This window comes from Podarcis raffonei, chromosome 13, assembly GCF_027172205.1.
Source record: "Podarcis raffonei isolate rPodRaf1 chromosome 13, rPodRaf1.pri, whole genome shotgun sequence".
Taxonomy (NCBI): Eukaryota; Metazoa; Chordata; class Lepidosauria; order Squamata; family Lacertidae; genus Podarcis; species Podarcis raffonei.
This window is the reverse complement of record NC_070614.1, coordinates 38,622,410-38,642,342: the sequence shown is the minus strand read 5'-3', so window position 1 is coordinate 38,642,342 and position 19,933 is coordinate 38,622,410. Positions and strand designations below refer to the sequence as shown.

The window sequence follows — 19,933 nt, the reverse complement described above, 5'->3', positions numbered from 1 at the left end:
GTATTGAAACAGAGACTGGGCGGCTGTTCCTGTGAAGGCTTCCTTGGTTACACCATTCCCAGAGGATTGTGCATTAAGCAAGGATGATCTCTAAGAACCCTTGCAGCCCTTTCAGGATTTTGTGCATATCACATTCTGAGCAATACCCTCCAGCCTCCCCAAGGACCAGGCTGTATGTGTGCGCCAGTCTCCCGATTTTGCTGCATTTGGCAGTCGGACAGTACAGGGAAAGAGGCCTCATGACTCAGAGCTGAAACACCCCATGTATGTCTGCTGAATTGGCTGCTCTTTCCCTTGCCCTTCTCTCCACATCAGCCACTGCCGTGTCTCAGGTGAATGGCTCTGGATTCTTACACCTTGGCTGTGATATCCTCGGATCACTCCAAAACCAGATCCTGGTACGATTCCTTTGCTGGGAGCTGCATATGGTGTGGGTGGCTGGCTGGGTGGACGGGGTGAGCTCATAGGTCTTTCCCAGGCTCAGATTTCAGAGATTAATTCCAGGAGCAGCCGTGGACCTGACGCCACCGACAAAGATAGCACTTGTGGCCTGGGACAATGGGAAAGAGGCACGTCCCAAAGACAGCAAGGCCTGTGTGGAGAAGACACCAAAGAACCTCTCTTCTCCCACTCCCTACAACCTAGTGTTTCACATGCAGACACACACACACACACAATCAAAACCAAACAAATATACGCCTATGAGGAGTCCTGTAACCAAGAAACTCTCCTCCTTGCACTCCTAATATCCTCCTGTCCTGCAACACTGTGCAACTCCCCATTTATGCGTGTTCAAGGCACATGTGACTGTGCATACATCCATTGTCTCCCGAGACAGATGGATTTTTTTTAATGGGAGTTTCCCATCACATCAAAATATCTATCCAATGTTTTTGTCACAAGTTAATAATTTTATTGCATTTGAGGAAAAAGCACTACATAGCTTTTGCTATAAACAATATATGCTTTTCACAGGGCCGAAAAGTAACAGCGAAGTTTGGGTCAGGGAGAAGCTTTGATCTCTCAGAGAAGTTTCTGGGCTTCTGGTCCTTGAGATCAGTGTCTGCCGCCAGGTTCCGGCAGTGGGTACGAGGCTGCAACTGAAAGCCTGAGATGTCACAATGACCTTTGACCTTCAGGACAATCCTGTATTCAGACAAGCAATAACTGATTCGGATGATTCCACCCTTCCGAAATCAGTTTGGGGTTTCTGTCTGTCCACTGGCAAGGGTTTCCAGGGGTACAGGAGCCATTTGATCATTGTGGTGGTGTGTGCCCTGCTTCTCATTGGCTGGGATCCAGCCCGTACACTGCCCTTTGGTTGGCTGGAAGAGATTCACGCTCCAGCTCCCAGAGGAAACGTCGCAGGCGTGTGAGTTGGCGATGGAGGGTGTCGTCTGACACAGGCTCTGAGAGGCGCAAGCGGAAACCGTCACATGGAAGGATCAGGGGCGGGTGGTCTGTGAAACTCTCAAATATGTCACCTGTGGGAAGACAAGGCATTTCTAAAACAACAGGTGTGCTCAAGCTGCTCTCGAGGCTGCTGCACCCAGAGGATTAGCTGGAAATTTCAGTGCCCTGCGTAGATTTAAAAATGTGAGGCCCACCCTGTCTGTCTCAGACCCGTCTCCCCGCTCCCAGCTGCTCCCTGGGCAACTGCACCAGTAGCTCTACTCTAAATGACACATGGATCACACCCTCTGGATAAGAGGTAGGGACAGAAATGGCTGCAGTTTGTGTGACTGTTTGTGGTCAGGTGTGGAAATCAGGCAAGCAAATGCGAGAAGCATTTGTTGTTCTTGTCTTTTTAGTCCGCAGATGATACGTAATTAATGACGTGCCCCCTTCCCCCGGGCTTCCTGGTGTTTCCTTTGCACTGAAATGGTGTGGAATTGTATATTAATTATGTCATTAAAATTAAGGACATTAAGTTTGGCCATAGCAGACAGAGATGAAAAACATATTTTTTTGGCAGAAGCTGAACTGCAGCAGAAACAAAACAGTGCTGATTGCCACAGATACCAGTCCAAACAAAAATAGCACTGCCTTCATACATTCCTGGTAAGAGACTATAGGAGAAATTGCTAATAACATGAGATGTGAAATGCTTTCACATTCCAATTTCCACATTTTGAGGGCAGAGAGGGGGGTAGCAGGGGATGGGCGTTTGGTGTAGGATGTGGCAGGTCCCTAACGTGGAGTTAATGCAATGATGGGGAAAGCTTCACTTGCTGAATTTCTGCCTGATGAGGGCACAGAAATCCTGCCAGAGGTGGTGGGAGTTGAGCCCTGTGTGGGTCAAAAACAAAGCATCTCCTTGACTTACTGTGTGCAATCTCGTCTCTTTCCTTTTCAGGTGGGCTCCAGCATTCAGGAGACACTCGCCCAGGTCCCAGCTGGTAATTTGTGAGCACGTGCTGGAGCTGAGCTGGGGTCAGTGCTGGATAGTCATTTCTCAGGCGAGACCAGGATGTCTGTGTGCAGCAGCGAAAAGAGAGGTTAGCAATAAACCCTGGAAGAAAAAGACCCACAAAACACCCGTTCTTCCTTAGCGGCTGCCGTGACTGGCTAGCTCTTTCTCTATGCCAACCGCAGCATTTGCCTTAATAGGGGCAGAAACTAGACTTGATAAATCATGTGATAATTGACATATTAAAAGAATAACATTTCCTTATGAATGAAAAAATAGCCTTGAAAGAAGAAACATTATTCCTTTGTATAGCCTTGCTGCATAGCAGGTGCCATCTTAGGAGAGGCATGCCTTCCTACGTGTGGGAGGGGAAGGAGCAGGATTTTTTTTCAGCCAAAACTTTCCAGAACTCAGTTCTGCACCTCTCAGGTGGGCACCATAGCCATTCTAAGAGAAAGAGGGAGGTGTTCATGGTGAGTTCTGGCACATTTTTTCCCTAGAAAAACAGCACTGGGCAAGAGGATGCCTCTTCTAAGACGGCAGCTGCCACCTGCAGTTTTGACAAGCAAACACATTTTTAAGAAAAATTAAGATGCTGACTGCTTAACGAGAAAAGCCTTCCCTTTCTCAGTCAAGAGATTTTAATTAAATTGATCTAAGCAGTTTATTGGCAAAACGCTTTCCAAGTGTTAGCAGGAAGATACAGAAAGGCCACTTCAGTGACACCAGGCCTAGCTGTAAGGCACAACCATCCACCCTATAGCTTTTACCCCTGTGACAGTGGTAAACCAACTCAATCCCAGACTGGAGTTTCCCCCAAGCAGATACAGGGTAGGAAGGCGCTTACAGAGCCAATGAATCCAGATCGGCTCATACAAACATGAATACTATTCTGCAACAAGATATGCGGGATTCTGCAACTTGCATATTTTATGCAAATTAGTATATTTGCATGTTGTTAAGGGTGGGTTTTTTACATGAAGTATTTGACCTCTGTCAGATATAAGGAGGCATCAGCAGCAGGGCTGGCAACATAGCCAACACAGTTGTACAAATGTCATGCTTCTGAGATGCCTGCATCTATTTCCATAGGGACTAGAAAATTTTTTTAAAGGGAAACTGAGAACCTCAAGGTACTGTTTTCTGAGCCCAACAGGAAAACCTGCACTGGTGTGGACTTGCAGAAACCTGTACCTGTGTCAATTAAATCAGGCTTCCTTATTCCTACACAAAGCAAGGAGGGTGGGTGCTTCAAAATGTTGTTCATTTTTAATAGTCTCTCCAGCACACTCTCATCTTAAAGAAACAGACCATAAAAGAGGAAAGGGGGAGAAATGAAGCTTCCCTCCTCTGTGCCTTCAGCCACCTGTTCCCAGATAAAAACGGTGACACCTAGTATTTGTGGTATGTGTGTGTGTGATTCTGATGCCCAAGAGTTGAGCCGCTGCCACCCTAACCCTCAAGTCCCAAGAAGGGGGAAGAATCACCTGAAGCAAGCTGGTTTTGGGCACACACAGTAAGTTGGCCGTGGTGCTGAGCTTGCGGAAGAATTCAGCTGCAATGTCCCCCAGGCCCACCCCTTGTAGCCAGTCCAGCACCAGGTCCAGGTTGGTTCGGATCTGCACCGCCTTGGCCCACTGGAATAAGGACTGGTGGGAACTGCCTGGAAAAAGGGGAAAGCATGTTAAGAACATAGAGCCTGGGTGATCTTCCACCTTCCTCATCTTGGGATCCCCCCTGCCCATCCCCCTCTGTTCTGCAAATGCTGAATGAGGGAGCCACCGCCCCAAGCCAGCCTGCTTGTTTCCTGTCCTGCCTGGGGGCAGCCCTGAACTCTGGGACAGGCAGGAAACAGCCTGTTTCCACCAGAGACCAGGACAGAAAATAGGAGGAAACAGGAGAGGGAGGGGGGAGGGTTGTGAGGGGATTTGTTCTTCTCACTAGTCAGGGGCAATGCAGAAAGGTTTCAGGCATTCTCCCTGTGGATTTTTGCAATGTGAATAGTGAAGCTCTGTTTGGAATACTCCCTCAAAAAAAGAAAAAGAAATAAGAGAGCTGTCTCTCTTACTTCTTTTGCTTTCTCAAAATGTAACTTACAAGTGATTTATGCCTCACTGTGAAAACATTCTCAGATCTAGCACGTATTATAACTCACTGCCTTGATCCACACACACCCTGCGTCTCACTGGATTGCTCTTGCTTCTCAGAAGAACCAGGAGTCCTAGTCTGTCTCACACTATCACTATTATTCCATTTGACTCCTCCACACACTCAAGAATCGCTTTCATACAACCTGTTTCACAGTGCATTCATCCTGATCTATGTGCAGGGAAGCTGTGAGACAATGTGAGGCTAGGCAGCATTAAGGCACAAAATGAACTGGATCAGACCAACAGACCCACATCCTTTTCGCACAGTGGCCAACCAGATGCCCGTAGTAAACCCACAAGCAGGACCCGTGCAAATGGGAGCAATGGGAGGCCATCCTCTAGCGCCCTGCTCATTCCCAAAATGGGCTATTGAGCCTTTCTTCTAGTTCCCACCCTGAGAAGCCAGGAGCTCATTCTAGGCTCACCTCTCTCCATGAGAGTGTTAAAGAGCGAGGCATTGGAGAAGAAAAAGAGATATCCAAAGGTCTGCGAGACAAGGTCTGGGTGCAGGTCACAGTCACGGGTCAACTCGAGCGTGGCCTGGTAGATGGCAAGGGTCCCCTGGATTCCTTCTGGCATGCTGCTGAGCTCCGGCACGTGGGACAGGTCAGCTGTGGCCGTGAAGGGGTTACTGTCTAGCAAGGCAGGAAGAGCCGAGTAGAGAGTCTGCTGGGTGAGGAAAGGGATGAGAAACACAGGCTACTACAAAGGGTGGGTGGGAAGAGAAGGGGAGGTGGGGGGGGCTTTACCATCAAGAGTTTGCTCACCCACCTTAGTGAGGTAGTACACAGACTGCTGAAATGTGGACATGATGACTTCGTCCAAGACAGCCATTGCCTCATCACACGTCTCCAGGTCACTGGAGAGCAATGCATTGTGGGAAGCTCCTGCAGAGATGGGGGAAGAGAGCAAGTCTCAGGGTGTAGCTACATCACAGGAAAGCTAACTGGTTGCCCACTCATTTGCTCTCCGATGGGAACTGTAATTGAGCATCCTCCTCAAACTGTAATTTCCAGGATTCTCTGGGGGAGGCCTTGGTAAACTGGCATAATGCCTTATTTATCTGGTAACAGTGTGTAGAGTGTCTTGAGAGTTCTGTGATATGTCCCTCACATAAGGCTCCACCACAAAGCTTATGCAGAGGTTGGGCTATGTCCTGTCATTATTGAGCATTTGTTTTGATTGGTTTGTGGGGAGATTTTGTGACAATGAGCATCCATCCTGATTTGTTTGTGGGGTGTTTCCACGTCTTCCCACTGATTATTTGTTCATCCCATACTTTTTAATGCATTTCCCTGTCACTTTAATAACTGCAAAAAATTTGTTCAATGTGCATTCCTTATGCTAGCACGACTAGAGTGCTTCAGTCCATCTGAACTGGATTTTCTGTTATGTGCTTGAATCTCTCCTGTAAAATACTGACCGTCTGGAGGCACCCACAGAAACCATAAGCTCCCTTGCTATTTGAACCCTTCCCCTTTCTGGAAAACCCAAACAGCCCTCAGTCATCAAGTTCTGACCCTGAGGGTCTTTCTTTATCTGTCTCTTCTTGGCCCTCTGTTCTGATGTATGTTCTAGAGAACCCTGGTATCCTAACCAACAGCTACCCTTCCACTCTCCTCTGACCCCAGGGAATGTTCAGGATTCTTGGCTCACCCTCCAAGTCCAGGTCCTTCTCAATGTCCAGGACTCTTTTCTGCACGAGGCTGAGCAGCTCCATCGCGTTGGCCATCCAGAGCATCAGGGGGCGCAAGTCGGCAGCCACTTCCTCGATGCTGAGATTTCCCAATTCTCCTTTGTCCTGCTGGCTGCAGGGATCAGACAGCGCAAGGGGGATTAGCGCACTGCCGAATGACAGGAGGGTGCTCTCACCTGCTGCCCAGAGGCAGCTGACTCTTGGCTGGGGCATTAAAACAACAGCTGGGCTGACTACTTGGAATTCAATCCATTCCACAAATTTTCAGAGTTCACACCGAGTTCAGGATTTCTTGACATATGTGAACTTTGCTTCCAAGGGACTTAGGTCTTCATTACTTGTGGATTTGCCTTCCACATTTGCAATGTTGCTATTGTGCTGGCTATATTATTAAGGAGGACTTACTAATATGTTGTTACCTATGGACCCTTCTGGATGCATCACAGTTGTTACTCATTTCTGCAGTGAGTACAAATTGCCTTCCCACAACTGAACTACCGCAATGGAAATGTTGCCTTTTCACAGCACCCTTGACTGAACTATCTTTTTTGCATCACAGAAAATGCAGTTTGTCCCCAATTATAGTGTGCTTCTTCCTCTCCAGCAGTGGAGCATACATGTGCCGTTTGTTTGTTTTAATGGTGAAAATAATACTAATATTCTCCTTCAGAAAATCTGCCTCCTCCTGCCACCCCATATCAGTTATGCTCCCTCCCCCAGCAAGTTATCATGCTATTGATTTTGAAATGTTATTTGCACAAAGATCTATCATACAAAGGCCAAAATTAAAGTTTTTTCATAGAAGTGGATGGAAGGAGCTGACACATGCAAATATTTTGGGAGGTAGTAACTTATACAAGAGTGGGAAGTATTAAAGCTTTAGAAGGCTGGAAGGAACTAAACCAGGGAAGGGGGAGCCTGTGGCCTTCTAGATCAGAGTCCTTCAGCCTGTATCCCTGGATGTTGTGAGGCTACAACTCCAATCATCTTGTCAGCTTAGTTAGCCTTATGCAATTGTCAGGGGTGATAAGAGCTGTAGTCTCACAACATCTGGGGGCCCAGGGTTGAACAGCACCGTTCTAGATGTTGTCCCCAGCATGCAAGGTCAATCATCGGGGACAATGGGAGCATCTTGTTCAGTTCCCTCATCCCTGAACTAAACAATATAAGGATGTCTTCATCTTCACCTGCAAGATAATTTGTCATGCAACACACAATATTTATTCAGTTGCTAGTCACCTAACTGATATTTGTCTCTTTATGTCAAAAGTAACTTATTCACTAGACCACTACATCAAATAAAGTGGAGCAAACTGAAGCTTAGAAAGTCTGTAGCTCCCTCGGAGACAGAGAAAAAGGGCCTGGCCTACCAGTGTTAAACTGAAAATGCCCAATGTGCTGTTTGCTGTAGAGGCATCACTCTACCCCTGCACCTTTATGGTGAAAGCCCCAAGTCCCTGGCATCAACCCCAACCCCATTTAATACCAGAATGTGTCCATGAGGACTGCATTCAGACATGGCAACTTCAAGAATTCATCCTAGGAAACAATTTAACAGTTTGACAAAAGCTAGGATAAACTGCTCAGATTCTAAGTTTAGCACCTCCCAAACATCTTGTGAGATGTGGAACAGCACCTTCCGGAAGCCAAATATGAGACATACTTTAGCTCTTACTTACTTTTCCGGCTGTCTATCTCCAATCTCTTTTATCTTCTCCTGGGAAGAAGGATATGAAAAAATAAAATGAATTATGGAGGTTTGGAACCCAGCACAGAGTAGCCTCGAGCCCTTTCCATGCCTGAAAGCCAAAGGGAAAGAAGTCCATGGAAAACAGGTACTGAAGGAACTGATGGGGAAAATCTATTTCCTTTCATTACATTTACAACTTCCTCTTAGGAACTCAGTGTTTCCTACATGCTCTCTTATACCAGCTCCAATTCTGCTTAGCTAGAACTACTTTAGTTGCCTTCAGGGAGAGCTTAAGGGCCAGAAGGATCCATGTTTTTACCTATAACCATAAGAACCAGCTTCTTGCTACCATCGCCGTTTCTTAGTGAAAGTGAAAATGCTCCAAATGCTGGATTCCTTCCATGCCATGCCTGATTATCAACTCCATCTCAATAGCTACATACACAGACCTACATAAAGGGCTTCAGAATTGGATATGGAGGTGGAGGGAATACAAGGGAAGGACGTCAAAGAGGCAGGCGCAAAGGTCATGAACCAAACTGCGAGTCACTTACCCAAACAGCCTCCTTGACCAGCTGAGCGATTCTGGCTATCAACCTGGGAAGGTGTCCTGGCTCCAGCTCCCGGGCGGCGTGCTCCAGGCAGAGCCCAAAGAGGAAGGCAGGGCCCAACCTGCAGTTTGGCGCCTCCTGCAGCCTCACAATCTCAGCCAAGAGGGCCTCCTGCTCCTGGGGCCGGTAGCGCAGCTGAGGTTCTCGGCTCTTGAGGTAGGCCCGGAAAGCTTCCTGGCGCTCCTGCAGGGAACGGCCGCAGGCCTGGCACGCCAAGGCCCCCACCAACCCTGGGGACACCCAGGCCTTGGGCAGCCAGGCCGGCGGCACAGCTGCAGCTCGCGGGTCCTTGTACATGAAGAGGAAGTGCTGCCCCATTCCCAGCAAGTCTCCGGGAGCCAGCTCCACCTGGCGATGGAGTGGGGCACCGTTGTGGGTTATCAACGCTCCCCGGAAGGGCCGCACCATGGCCGAGCCCCGGGGCTGGCTGGGGTCTGCGGGGGGCACCGAAGACACAACACAGCAGTGGCGCGGGAGGATGTCTGGAGCGTTCAGGAACGTGTCCACATAGTTGGATTGGTCTGGAGCTGGGCAGCGCTCAGGGCGGCCGAAAATGTGTCGGCGGCGTGTCATCACGTGGATTACAAACTCCTGTTAGTGAAGAGAGAGAAGGGAATAGAGCAATACAGGAAGAAAAGATCAGCCACAGCAGTTGCTATTCCTGTTAGTGGCCCTGAGTTACCCCAAGTGCATGTGTTGGGCCAGTGGGACACTTGGTCAAAATATTGGCCTTTTAGGCCAGGGGTGGGAAACCTTTTCAGTCCCTTCAGTCCCTTCCTTAGGGGTGGGCCCACACCAGTGGTGGGTGGAGCCAGAGGCAAAAGGGATGGAGCAACAGATGCAACAGAAACAAAGATGAGGCTTTGGAGGGGTAAGAGATCCTCTGGGTGCTCAAATAGTCACAGGTCAGCTGTAGTGTGGCTGATGCAGCAACTAAAAGTTCCACTGTGGGCTCATTCACACTTCCTTTTAAACTCAGGTCTGGGATTTCGGTCTGTGCCTGAGCAGGTTTCCCCAGAAAAACCTGCATTTTACTACTGAATCTGCAGAAAACCCACTTGCTGTTTGCTCCAATTCAGCAGTAAATTGGGGGGGGGGGGTCCCCAGGGAAAACAGCAGAAGTGGGGGAAATGCTTGGACACAGACCTTGAAATCCCAGTTCTGTGCCTAGAAACTCAGCACAAAAGGAAGTGTGGATGAGCCCTAAGTCACCACAACAGAGGTTTTTATACTGGCGGCTCAACTGTGGATCACTAGGAAGAAGAAGGCCTCCCACCCACCCCCAAGTAAATGTATGGGAAATCTTGCTCCCTTTCTTCTAAGAGGTTGCCTGAACTAAGCTTGAAGAAATTCAGTGGATCATCTTAACTTCACTCTGGCTTGGGTTACACCTTTCCCTGTGGCCTGACACTGAAGTGTCCTGCTTGGGTCATTCATTCCTGTTTGCTCCACAGGCCTCCAGGTGGACACGTCTGTCAATTTCAGTTTATCCCAGTTTCTTTTCTTTCTTTTTTTGCATTCTTAAGTTCAGCTCCACACATTTCTGCAATAGCTTGTGATTTTTTTAAAAAACATTAACAAAAATTGTCAACATTTGAGTGCACGTTTCTCCTTATATGCACAGTTTCCATACGCAATTTCCCATGAGATTACACAATTTCACCAGAATTTTTGCCAAATATAATGCATTTTTATTTTTATTTATTTATTACTAATACACACTTTTTTAATGCTTTCCCTTTATAGACACATGCTTGGACACATTATTTGGCTAAAGAACTGCATTCAAAATTCAGACAAGTGCAAATTTTGAAGGACAGCTGTGTTTCAGTTTACATGTGGTTTCAGAAAGTGTGAATCTGTTAAGTCTGCATTCAGATCCAAAGTGGATTGAATTTCTCCCCTACCCATAGGCAGATCCCTCTTTATTTAATTCTGCTCTCTTTTCCTGACAATATGGGATAACAGAGAGGGCAAGAGTGGCTGACAGGGGTGGGGTGTGGGCAACCAACCTTCCTTCAGCAGAAGTTTCTAGTATTTTCCAACTCTATGTTGATGTGGAACCTGAAGGACCTTGAACCCCACAGTCACTCAGCTTCATCAAAACCATAGAGTTGGAAAAGATTAGAACTGCCCCAATCTTCCAAGCAGGAAAGTGGACCTACCTGCTTTTCATTGTAGCCCAACAACTGTAGGAAATAGGGGTGCTCTGTTGGTGGTTGTATGAGGCACTGGGAGAGCTGCTCCAAGTTGGCCACATCCATGGCCTCTGCTTCAGATGCTGGAGGAGTCGATGTGCCCTCGGCCCCCTCGGCTGCCTTCAGTCGTGACTCCTCAGCCGCTTCCTGTGGTTCCCCAACCGCCATGCTCAGCACTCCTTTGCGGTCCCTGCGGCGTTTTGTGCTGAGATTCATCTCGCTGATGCTGCGACGGAGGGAAAGGTTGTCCGCCCTTTCTTTGGGGGCCACATGGCCTCCTGAGGCGGCCCGAGAACGGCGAGATTGCTGCCGACGGGCCTGGGAGATACCTACAAGAGGCAGGGAGAGAAGGCAGACAGACAAATCTAATCTATATGAACAGTCATGCAAAATAAAAACAATACCCTTACCTATGTTGGTTTCTGTTTCCCTCACTGAGCAGCTGCTGGTAGTCACAGGACTATGTTTTCATTCCACAGTCCGGGTAACAACCTAACCTATATATTTTGAAAATTCTCCCAAGTTAGGGGCCCATGGAAGGGAAGGAGTACTGGGAAATATCCAAGCAGTTTTGGGGGGAAATAATTTTCTCACACTTCCCCTTTGATATATTTGTATACAAGGAGCTGGAATTCTTTCTCCTATTCAATTAGTTAAGCACTTTTGCTCCATTTACATGTATGGAATGTGTGAAAGGGGACCACATTAGTCTGTAGCCCCTGGAATTTGGTTTCCCCTTGCAGCTGTCTGTGTGCCCACATTCCAATATAAATAAAATTGTTCTTGTAAAAAATGTAATGTGTGAGTACTTAGGAATCCAATGTATGCAATGTATGTTTGTTTATTGGAAAATCATAAATAAAACTTAAAGAGAGAGAGAGCACTGTTACTTAGCCCCCAGTATCTGGTACTCAGAGAGGTATACTGCCCTTGAATATACTTGCAGCTCTCAGCACTAATGGCCATTAATCAATCTTTCCTCCATGCATTGGCCTCAACCTTTTTAGAAGCCAACTAAACTAAAGACCATCGCCACATCATATTGTGGCAAAACAAATTCCACATGCTAAATAAGCACTTGACAATGAAGTTGATTAGCCTCTTTGCAGCAGCAAAGCTTTTTACAGCATGAAACCCTAGAGCAGAATTGAGACCCAGGACCCAGAAGAGCATCTATTGACAGTTCCCTGGAAGCCTCACCCACTGCCAACAACCCCACACATACCAGACCCATCGCCATCTTCGCCTTCTGCCATCCTCTCCACATCACATCGTCGGCGAATCTCAAAACGGCGTGTGCAGCCGGTCTTGGGTTTCCACACATCCTGCAGCACGAGCGGGCGTTCAGAATCGCCTACTGCACGGAGATACTGGGCCTGCCAGGAGCCATCTGTGCCATGGACATTGCCAACCACGTCGCATAAGACATACGCATCTTCGGCATTGGCCTGTGCCACGCCGTAGCGCTCAAGCGCTTCCTGCACCAGCTGCCGGGCAGTGGAGCGCGCTGTGGCCAGCACACTCTTGTAGTTGGCACCTGTGGAGATGTCGCCTCCATAGATTTTCAGGATCCCTGGCACTTCTCCCTGCGACGGGGGCTCAACTCGGTCTTCGGGCAGTGGATCAATGAGATCGGCCAGTTTCTTCTCACTGGCCCAGCGACCTCTTCCTCCGCTGGTGGGCACGCCAGTCCCACCCCGCTGGAAGAGCGCTGAAATCCTCTTGTGTCGACTGGCCTTATTCTTGGTGGCCGGGCGCATCTCCACAGGCTCACTTCCACGGCTGGCTGTATCCGAGGATGTCGATCTATGAGGAGGATAGACAGACTCAAAGAGACAGCAAGGGTGGCACCACAATGACAGGATGATGCAGCGCCCAAGCTGCTGGGTTCAGAGGTGGGAGATCTACCATAACAAACTTGCTCTGCCTCAAAGCTTGTTGGGCAAGTCATAAGAATATAAGAAGAGTGTGCTGGATCAAGCCAATGGGTCTTCAAGTTCAGCATCCTGTTCTTGCAGTAGCCACCCAGACACCTATGAGAAACCCAGAAGCAGGCCCCAAGTACAAGAGCATTCTCCCCTCCACCCCCTTGGTTTCCAGCAAAGCCATCTCTCCCCTTAAACAAGTCACCATCTCTCTGGCACACAGTCAGAAATTTTATGGACAGGCAGCCTTGGAAGACAGCAGGAAAGTTTCACATGGATAAGGTGAGTTAAATTAGTTGGAAGACACAAGAATTACCCACCTTGGAAGAATGGCAGATGCAGGTAATTGACTATATGGAAATGGCTGAGATGACTGGCAGAATCCGAGACCAGGGAGAAGAGTTGGTGGAAGAAGATTGGAGGAAATTTAAAATTTATTTACAGAAGTATTGTAAAATGTATGAATGCTGATGACATTGAAATAAAATGAAGGGGTTCTAGTAATAAGAGATAAAAATTTGAAATTATAAATTTGGGAGGTAAAATATATAAGGACAAAGTAGTAGGATACGAATTTGCTGAACTAATTGTTAAAAAGGGATATAAAAAAGGGAGGCGTGAGGAAGTCAGGAAAATAAGTTAATTGAAGATGAATAATTAGAAAAGAGTGATTTGTGTTTTTCTTATTCTATGTTTTGTGTGTTGATTGTTCTTTTTTCCCCCTTGTTAAATGTTTGTATTTTATGTATTGTGAAAGTTTGTATTGTTGTGTTTTATATTTTCTCTGTGTTTTTATTGTTCTATTTTTCTATTGTTAAACTTAATAAAATATTATTTTTTTAAAAAAAGGTGAGTTAAATTAGGATGTAACCTGCTCAAGTAGAATCATAAATAGTGATGGGCCCAAATGCCGTCCCCAACTGTGTCACTGCAAGGCTAGGAGGGAACATTTCAGTAATTTGGCAAAAAGGAGCCAAGTATAGGGCAAACTTACTAGAGGCTTAGTACCCCAGGTACATGACTCCCTCCCGCCCTATTTATTCACCAGCTTCATGATGACATCATGTGTTAGTTGTCATCATGAAGGCAAATAAGAGTGAGGGCAATTCTTCCTGCCCTCACTCTGGAGTTTGGTGGGTTAAAGAAAAATGGTGCCCACCAGCAGCTGAAATTCCTGGAAGTGTGATCACTGCTGCTGCCAGGATCAGGAAATGACTGGTGCCAAAACAAAGGTGAAGAGGGACAATTTAGTAATACTTAGGGTTGCCATATTCCAAAAAGTTAAATTCCTGACACCTGCAAACTTGTTGAGCTTTTTTTTATGAAACCCACCAAAATTGATTTTAAGCTTTTAGAGCTATTTCCACTCCTGCCATACATACGATTCGGCAAAATTCCCCCGATGGCACTTTTACAACTGAAAACCAGGACATGTCAGGAATTTTCCTGCCGTAAGGCAAGCCTAGCAATACTTTTCTTCACTTCTGAGTGAAAAAGTTATGAGAAGTTCTTGTTCAATTCTGATTGCAAATTAGTTTTTGTCTGTTTTGCTCATTTTACCCCAAGCCCCGGAGAATGTTCATTCATTGCAGTCCCCATTTCATTAGCACAGATCACACATTTGTGTTCTGCTGTGTGCTTTGCCTCCTAAAATATTCCATACGATTTCTGAATGGATTAACTTTGAATTAATTCCCCACCCCCCTGTAACGTAGCCCTGGCACCCCACCCCATAGTGGTGGTTCAGAGCACATGATGCTTCCCTGAATGCTGCATAACCAGGCAAAGGCTACAGTGCATGTACACAGCTTAGTCTGAGGTGAGAGCCAGTGGTAGCATGGAATGCACAGCTGCTAATTGCCAATTACTGCTAGGGATTGCAATTATGCAAATAGATGTGAGAACTGAATTGGTGTGATGTCAGAAAGGCATGGAAGTCCACATACACAGACCACCCTGCTCTAGTTTTCTTCTCTGTAATTCCTGAGAGGTGATTTATCATGGATGGACCAGTCCCAGGGCTGTGAATCTTCTGAACAGTTGAACTATTTCATGGTGCCTCTTTTGCCTGAATGAGTAAGTGTTTTAGGCAGACCGACAAGCAACAGAATGGCCTATGTACTAACAGTGAACTCATTCTCCGAGTACCTATTCATATGTAGCAGTGGCGTAGCGTGGGTTGTCAGCACCCGGGGCAAGGCAAGTAATTTGCGCCCCCTAGAGTGAGTGAGCCAGGTAGGGGCAGAGAGCTGCGAGTGCGAGCGCGCCCCCCCCCCAGATGTTGCGCCCGGTGCGGCTGGCCCCCCCTGCACCCCCCACGCTACGCCACTGATATGTAGCCAAAATGGCACCATCCGTGTTGGAGGAGGAGGCATCAGCAGGCTTGTGGAATCTTTAAGGTTTGCAAAAATACAAAGAAATCTCAATTGAATAAACCCTAAAGAGAGGTGGACAGGGACAGGGGAGCAAAACAACAAGGTCCGTTATCAGTCTAGCTGGGCCCCACAACGCAGTCACTTACTTGACGGACCCCACGCTAGGCCACCTGCGTCCCAGCTTGGCAAAATGTTTCTTTGGGGAGTTGATCCAAAGGCCAACAGGAAAGTGAAGCTTCCCAAAGCGGGGGCTCCCGTCTTTCCGCTCATCCGAGAACATGGTCACAGGGACCTAGAGCCTTTGACAGGTGAATATGCGGGGGGGGGGGGGGAGAGAGAGAAAGGCATAAAATAAGCAGACCCGTGCATCCTGTCCATTGATTGTATTTTCTTAAAAAACACAGAGACAACCCCAAACAGCATGCTTCTTCTAGGCTTTATTTCCAAGTGCTCTGAATCTGGGGAGAGGAAAACAAAATTTCTATGCTGAGCCAAAGGAGGAGATGACAGCATGGCCCACCAGAGATCTGCAATATGGAATTTCAACTGGCCAGAGCAGATCACGTGATAAGGTCCAACACCTATAAAAGCTTCCAGTCAGGTTGGTTCTTCGGTTTGAGCAACAAGCTTGGTGGTGTCCTGTGCCACAGACTTCCTCTTTCTCTACCTTTCTCTTACCTGGCCACACCAAGCCTTGTTTTGACTTGCTCCCTGGATATCATCAAGGCCTGCCAGGCCATATTGTAGAATCCTAGAATTGTAGAGTTGGAAGGGACCACAAGGGTCATCTAGTCCAACCCCCTGCAATACAGGAATGTTTTGCCCAATGTTGGGCGCAAACCCAAAACCCTGGGATTAAAAGTCTCATGCTCTACCAACTGAACTATTTTTGAGGAGAGAGAGCCTAAGGGAACAGGGAAAAGTTTTAGAGCAGCCAAAAGTTAAACACAGTTAGCCTAAAATTATATAAGGGTGTAATCTGACCCCTGGCCAATGGAACCTTGGGGCCACGGGTATAGGAAGGGGGAGGGCGGTGGGGGTGGACCGCCCTGGGTGCCCTCACTGAGGAGGGTGACATTCGGTGCGCCACCTGCCCACGATTCCCAAGCCTACCCCGAGCCACTAGGGTAAGGGGGAAGCTGTGCCGCTTTGCCGGCGGCATTCCCCAATTCCCCCTTCGTTTTGACAGCTTGGGGGGGTGGCTTGGGAGTTGCGGGCGGACGGCGTGCCGAATGTCTGCCATGGGCAGATCGCTTCACCCCGGCTGCAGGGCACCTGAGCGGCTATCCCGCGCCTGGGAGAGCACCCTCCGTGCCACGCCCCCCTCGGGAGCACGCCCACCCTGGGCAGCACGGGCATATACTCCGTCCTGCTTGGGGCCATTGCCACATTACCACCCTGTACTTCATGTCAGCTGAGGCAGAAGGTGGGGAGCAGGCAAGCAGAGAGGACCTTGCTTCCCAAGGAAGGCGGAGAGCTTTAAAAGCTATTTTTGCATTGAGTTTTCCCAGTGTAAGAAGAGGTTTTAAGATTTCCACCTTGCTTGCATTTAATTTGTGGGATTTCAGCCAGTGGCCTTCAACTGTATATGCTTGAAATCGTGCAAGTTAAATGCACTTAAGATGCAATCATACTGTATGATTTTCTTTTCTTTCAATGTTATGCTTTTTATTGGCTGTTTTCTCATAGCACTGTAAGACGCTGTGAATATAACATACAGAAGAAGCAAACTAATGAATAAAATCCATATACTGTATAGTGTATATTTGCACAGACAACACTCAGCTCAGCCCTGATGCCTGATAAACCTTTCCCCTCCCTGTGGCTTTAATTTTTTTGTCCTTGCACTCCTCTTTCATGCCAGGCACTCTCCTTGCCTAAACCCTATAGAGAGACCTAGATTAATTCCCCAGAGAACACACACTGCTCACTTTGCTTCAATGGGAGAGCTGCCTGGTGGAGTTCAAACCCAGATCAAAGTGGCAGCAAAGGCATCAGGCCTGTACTTCCACCCTGACCACGAGGGGTGAGTCAGAGGCCCTGAATCAAACAGTTACGTCAACAGGAAAAGCAGAAAAAATGAGCTGAGGGGTTAGGATAGCTTGAAGCCACACCTCACAAAGGTACCCCCTAAGCTACTGGGTTTTTAGGAGATGGGACACAATGAAGGAAAGCAATAAACACATCAGCCCATAGCCCATTCCCACCCTACCTCCTGCTTCTCCATCATAATCAGTAGGTTCCTCTCCAAAATACTGAGTACTAATTCTTTAACTCTTTAGAATTCTGGTGTCTGACTTCTTTTCGTCTCCCCATAAGAAAACCCATGAGTTCTGGCTCTCATCACCTCTAACTGTAACCAAGGACAACACAAACCCTTCTCTGGTGCCTGAGGGAGAAAACCTAAATGGTGTTCTACTCCTCCAGTCCCACCCCATCTAGCCAACAAATAATCCAACATCTGCTGCTTTATAAAGGTATATCTAAATCTGCCCCTCCAATCAGAATGCCTCACCCTGCCTAACGTTAGAGCCGGAAGGCCTGTAAACTTGCACATCTCACAGAGAACTGAAGCATCTTAAGTTCTGTGTCCTTTCTCCACACTATCAGGAGCTTTCTAGAGGCAGAAAGAAAGAGAAGGCTGGAAGGCCTGAACACTATATATTCTGAAACAGAATCTATCAAGCAGGTACTGTAAATCAGAAGCAAGGAGCCAGGACTCCTGGGTTCCCTGAGAGGACGTTTTGGGCATAAGAAGGCCAAAGACAGATCTCTTTGGGTTCTCTTTGCATGAGATTCAATGGGCAGAGGAGGAAATGGGTACAACACACATTTTCCCACCTGTTTAATGTCCCTCCCCAGTTTTGAATTCTGTAGCTTTGCTGCATGTTTACCTGTTCCACAGAGTGTCCCCAGGTGCTGCAGTCTCCCACTGTCTCCCACTCTCACGCATCCAGCAGGCCAGGCTGCATCTTCCACTGGGGTATGGTGGCCACTCTCAGCTCTGGCGTTCCTGAGTGTGCTGTGTGTGACTTAAGTCCAGCGATGACTGCGCACGGATTTCCCGTGCCTCTGGTCATTCACACACAGGAGGTGGGGCAGGAAAGAGAGGTGGGGGGGCAGGAAACTGACTGGGAAGCAGGGCCTCTCCCAAGAACCGGGGAGGGCGCAGGAGCAGGGAGTGGGGCAGACAGGCTAATAAGACATCTGAACTAGCAGGAGCAGGAAGCCCCAGGCTGTTAAACAGAGGTGGGGAGGGGATAGATTTAGAAAATCAGAAGTTGGGGTGTGCGGTTTTTGACATTTGATGGCTTTGCTGTCATCAAACAATGAGGCCTACAGGCAGAATCATTTGGCCTTGAGGGAAGCTATGTGAAAAGCCTGCATAGTCTGGCTCCTCAGAGCTGGTTGTATTCCTCCACTACCATGTGCAGGATTCAGCTTTGTGGCATGCTGCTAAGGTTGCCAACATTTTAACCAGCCACTGTAGTTGTGCCTATGCTATGAATATATGTGCAGATTGGCAAGATTCTTGAAGCGATTTACAAAAACTGTAAAACTGAATGCAAGAAATGCAATAGTAAAGATCAAAATAGGGTAGATACCTTGGGGGACAGCCTTAGGGACAGCCTAATGAAGCCTTCCCTAACCTGTTGCCTTCCAGATGTTTTGAACTACCACTCCATGATGGCTAATGTCTATAGGAGGAGTTGGGAAGGCCCTCCCTACGTTGTTGGACTCAGATTTCCATCAGGCCCAGCCAACATGGCCAAAGAACAGATATTATAGGAGTCATAGAAATCAGGAGCCATATGCTCCAGTTAGATCCCCACTATTCAGGAAAAGCAAAAGCAATTGCAATTGCAAGCTAAGGAAAAACAGTGTGTTGTCTGCACTCAGTCTGTATGCATGCTATCATAGGCGTGTGAATGTTGTGGGCAGTATTCTTGGCTCAGATGTGGCATATGGGTGGGAGAATTTGGCACAGTATTTGGCAAGGGCCAGGGCATGAGTGCTGCCAACCCTCTGGACGCTGCATGTGCATAAATATATTTCCCACACCTGTTTCCTTAGTCATTATTCTGGGCGGAGATTTGCTTCCCCTTTGCCACACTCCCCTTCATATGCACTTTCGCCCACCCGCTTTGGCTGTTTTACAGGGTGTGTGTAGCTTTCCCCCGACCCCAATCATTTTTTTCAGCTGGGACCTGGGGTGTGTGCTTGCACAGTACATGAGCCTACATTTCCCCTACACCCTTTTCCCTGGTCCTGTAGGCTTGGGTGTGGGCAAGGGAGTGGGTGTTTTTGACCTGACTTCACACCTTTCATTTGTTTCCAGTGTATGTTGGGTGTGCCTTTCGTATGTGCTCGCAGGACCTTGGCTTCGGGCAAATTGCTGATCTAGGTAATCTTAGAGTCACTCTGAGGTCCATGATATTGTGATTCTTCAAGCCTCTGTTGTCCCACATGGTCAGATGACAAGAAGTACTGACCAGTTTTCTTATATTCTTCTTCTTTAAAAGACACAGCAGGGGGTGGGTGGGTGGAATTCAGACCATTAATCCTAATACTTTCTTACTAGATCTGCTCCCCACCCACCAAATTAAAAGCACCTCCATCTCTCTGAAGCTGTTGTTTGACCTGTTAGGGAAAACTTACCTGTACAGATTTGAATGAAAATTAAATGTACCAATTTTCTGTGGCTTTTATGTTCAGAGTTCACAGAGGGAGATGATTGCAGAAACGCTCAACAGTTTCAAAAGCCACCTCAGGATAATGGGAAAGGTCTAAACAATATTGGATTGAGATAAATCAAACATTCATGCATAAGAATGAGGGAGGGGGTGAAATAAAGGAAAGAAAATGACCTGAACACTG

The 19,933-nt window shown here is 47.5% G+C and overlaps 1 protein-coding gene across 2 annotated transcripts; it reads right to left on the bottom strand.

The window, feature by feature from the left end:
• Positions 1–896: 896 nt before the first annotated feature.
• Positions 897–19,856, bottom strand: RASIP1 (Ras interacting protein 1). Of its 2 annotated transcripts, none has more exons than XM_053361583.1 (12): positions 19,715–19,856; positions 15,202–15,354; positions 11,981–12,561; positions 10,723–11,084; positions 8,501–9,148; positions 7,936–7,973; positions 6,217–6,368; positions 5,332–5,447; positions 4,986–5,226; positions 3,898–4,073; positions 2,327–2,474; positions 897–1,484 (listed from the first exon to the last, which is right to left on the bottom strand). In XM_053361583.1, exons 2-12 carry the CDS (start codon positions 15,333–15,335, stop codon positions 1,285–1,287), a joined length of 2,796 nt encoding a protein of 931 aa, XP_053217558.1. In that variant the 5' UTR covers positions 15,336–15,354; positions 19,715–19,856; the 3' UTR covers positions 897–1,284. The 2 variants fall into 2 exon arrangements, with proteins under 2 accessions (XP_053217558.1, XP_053217557.1); XM_053361582.1 differs by lacking the exon at positions 19,715–19,856 and adding an exon at positions 17,950–19,605.
• Between the last annotated feature and the right edge of the window lie 77 nt (positions 19,857–19,933).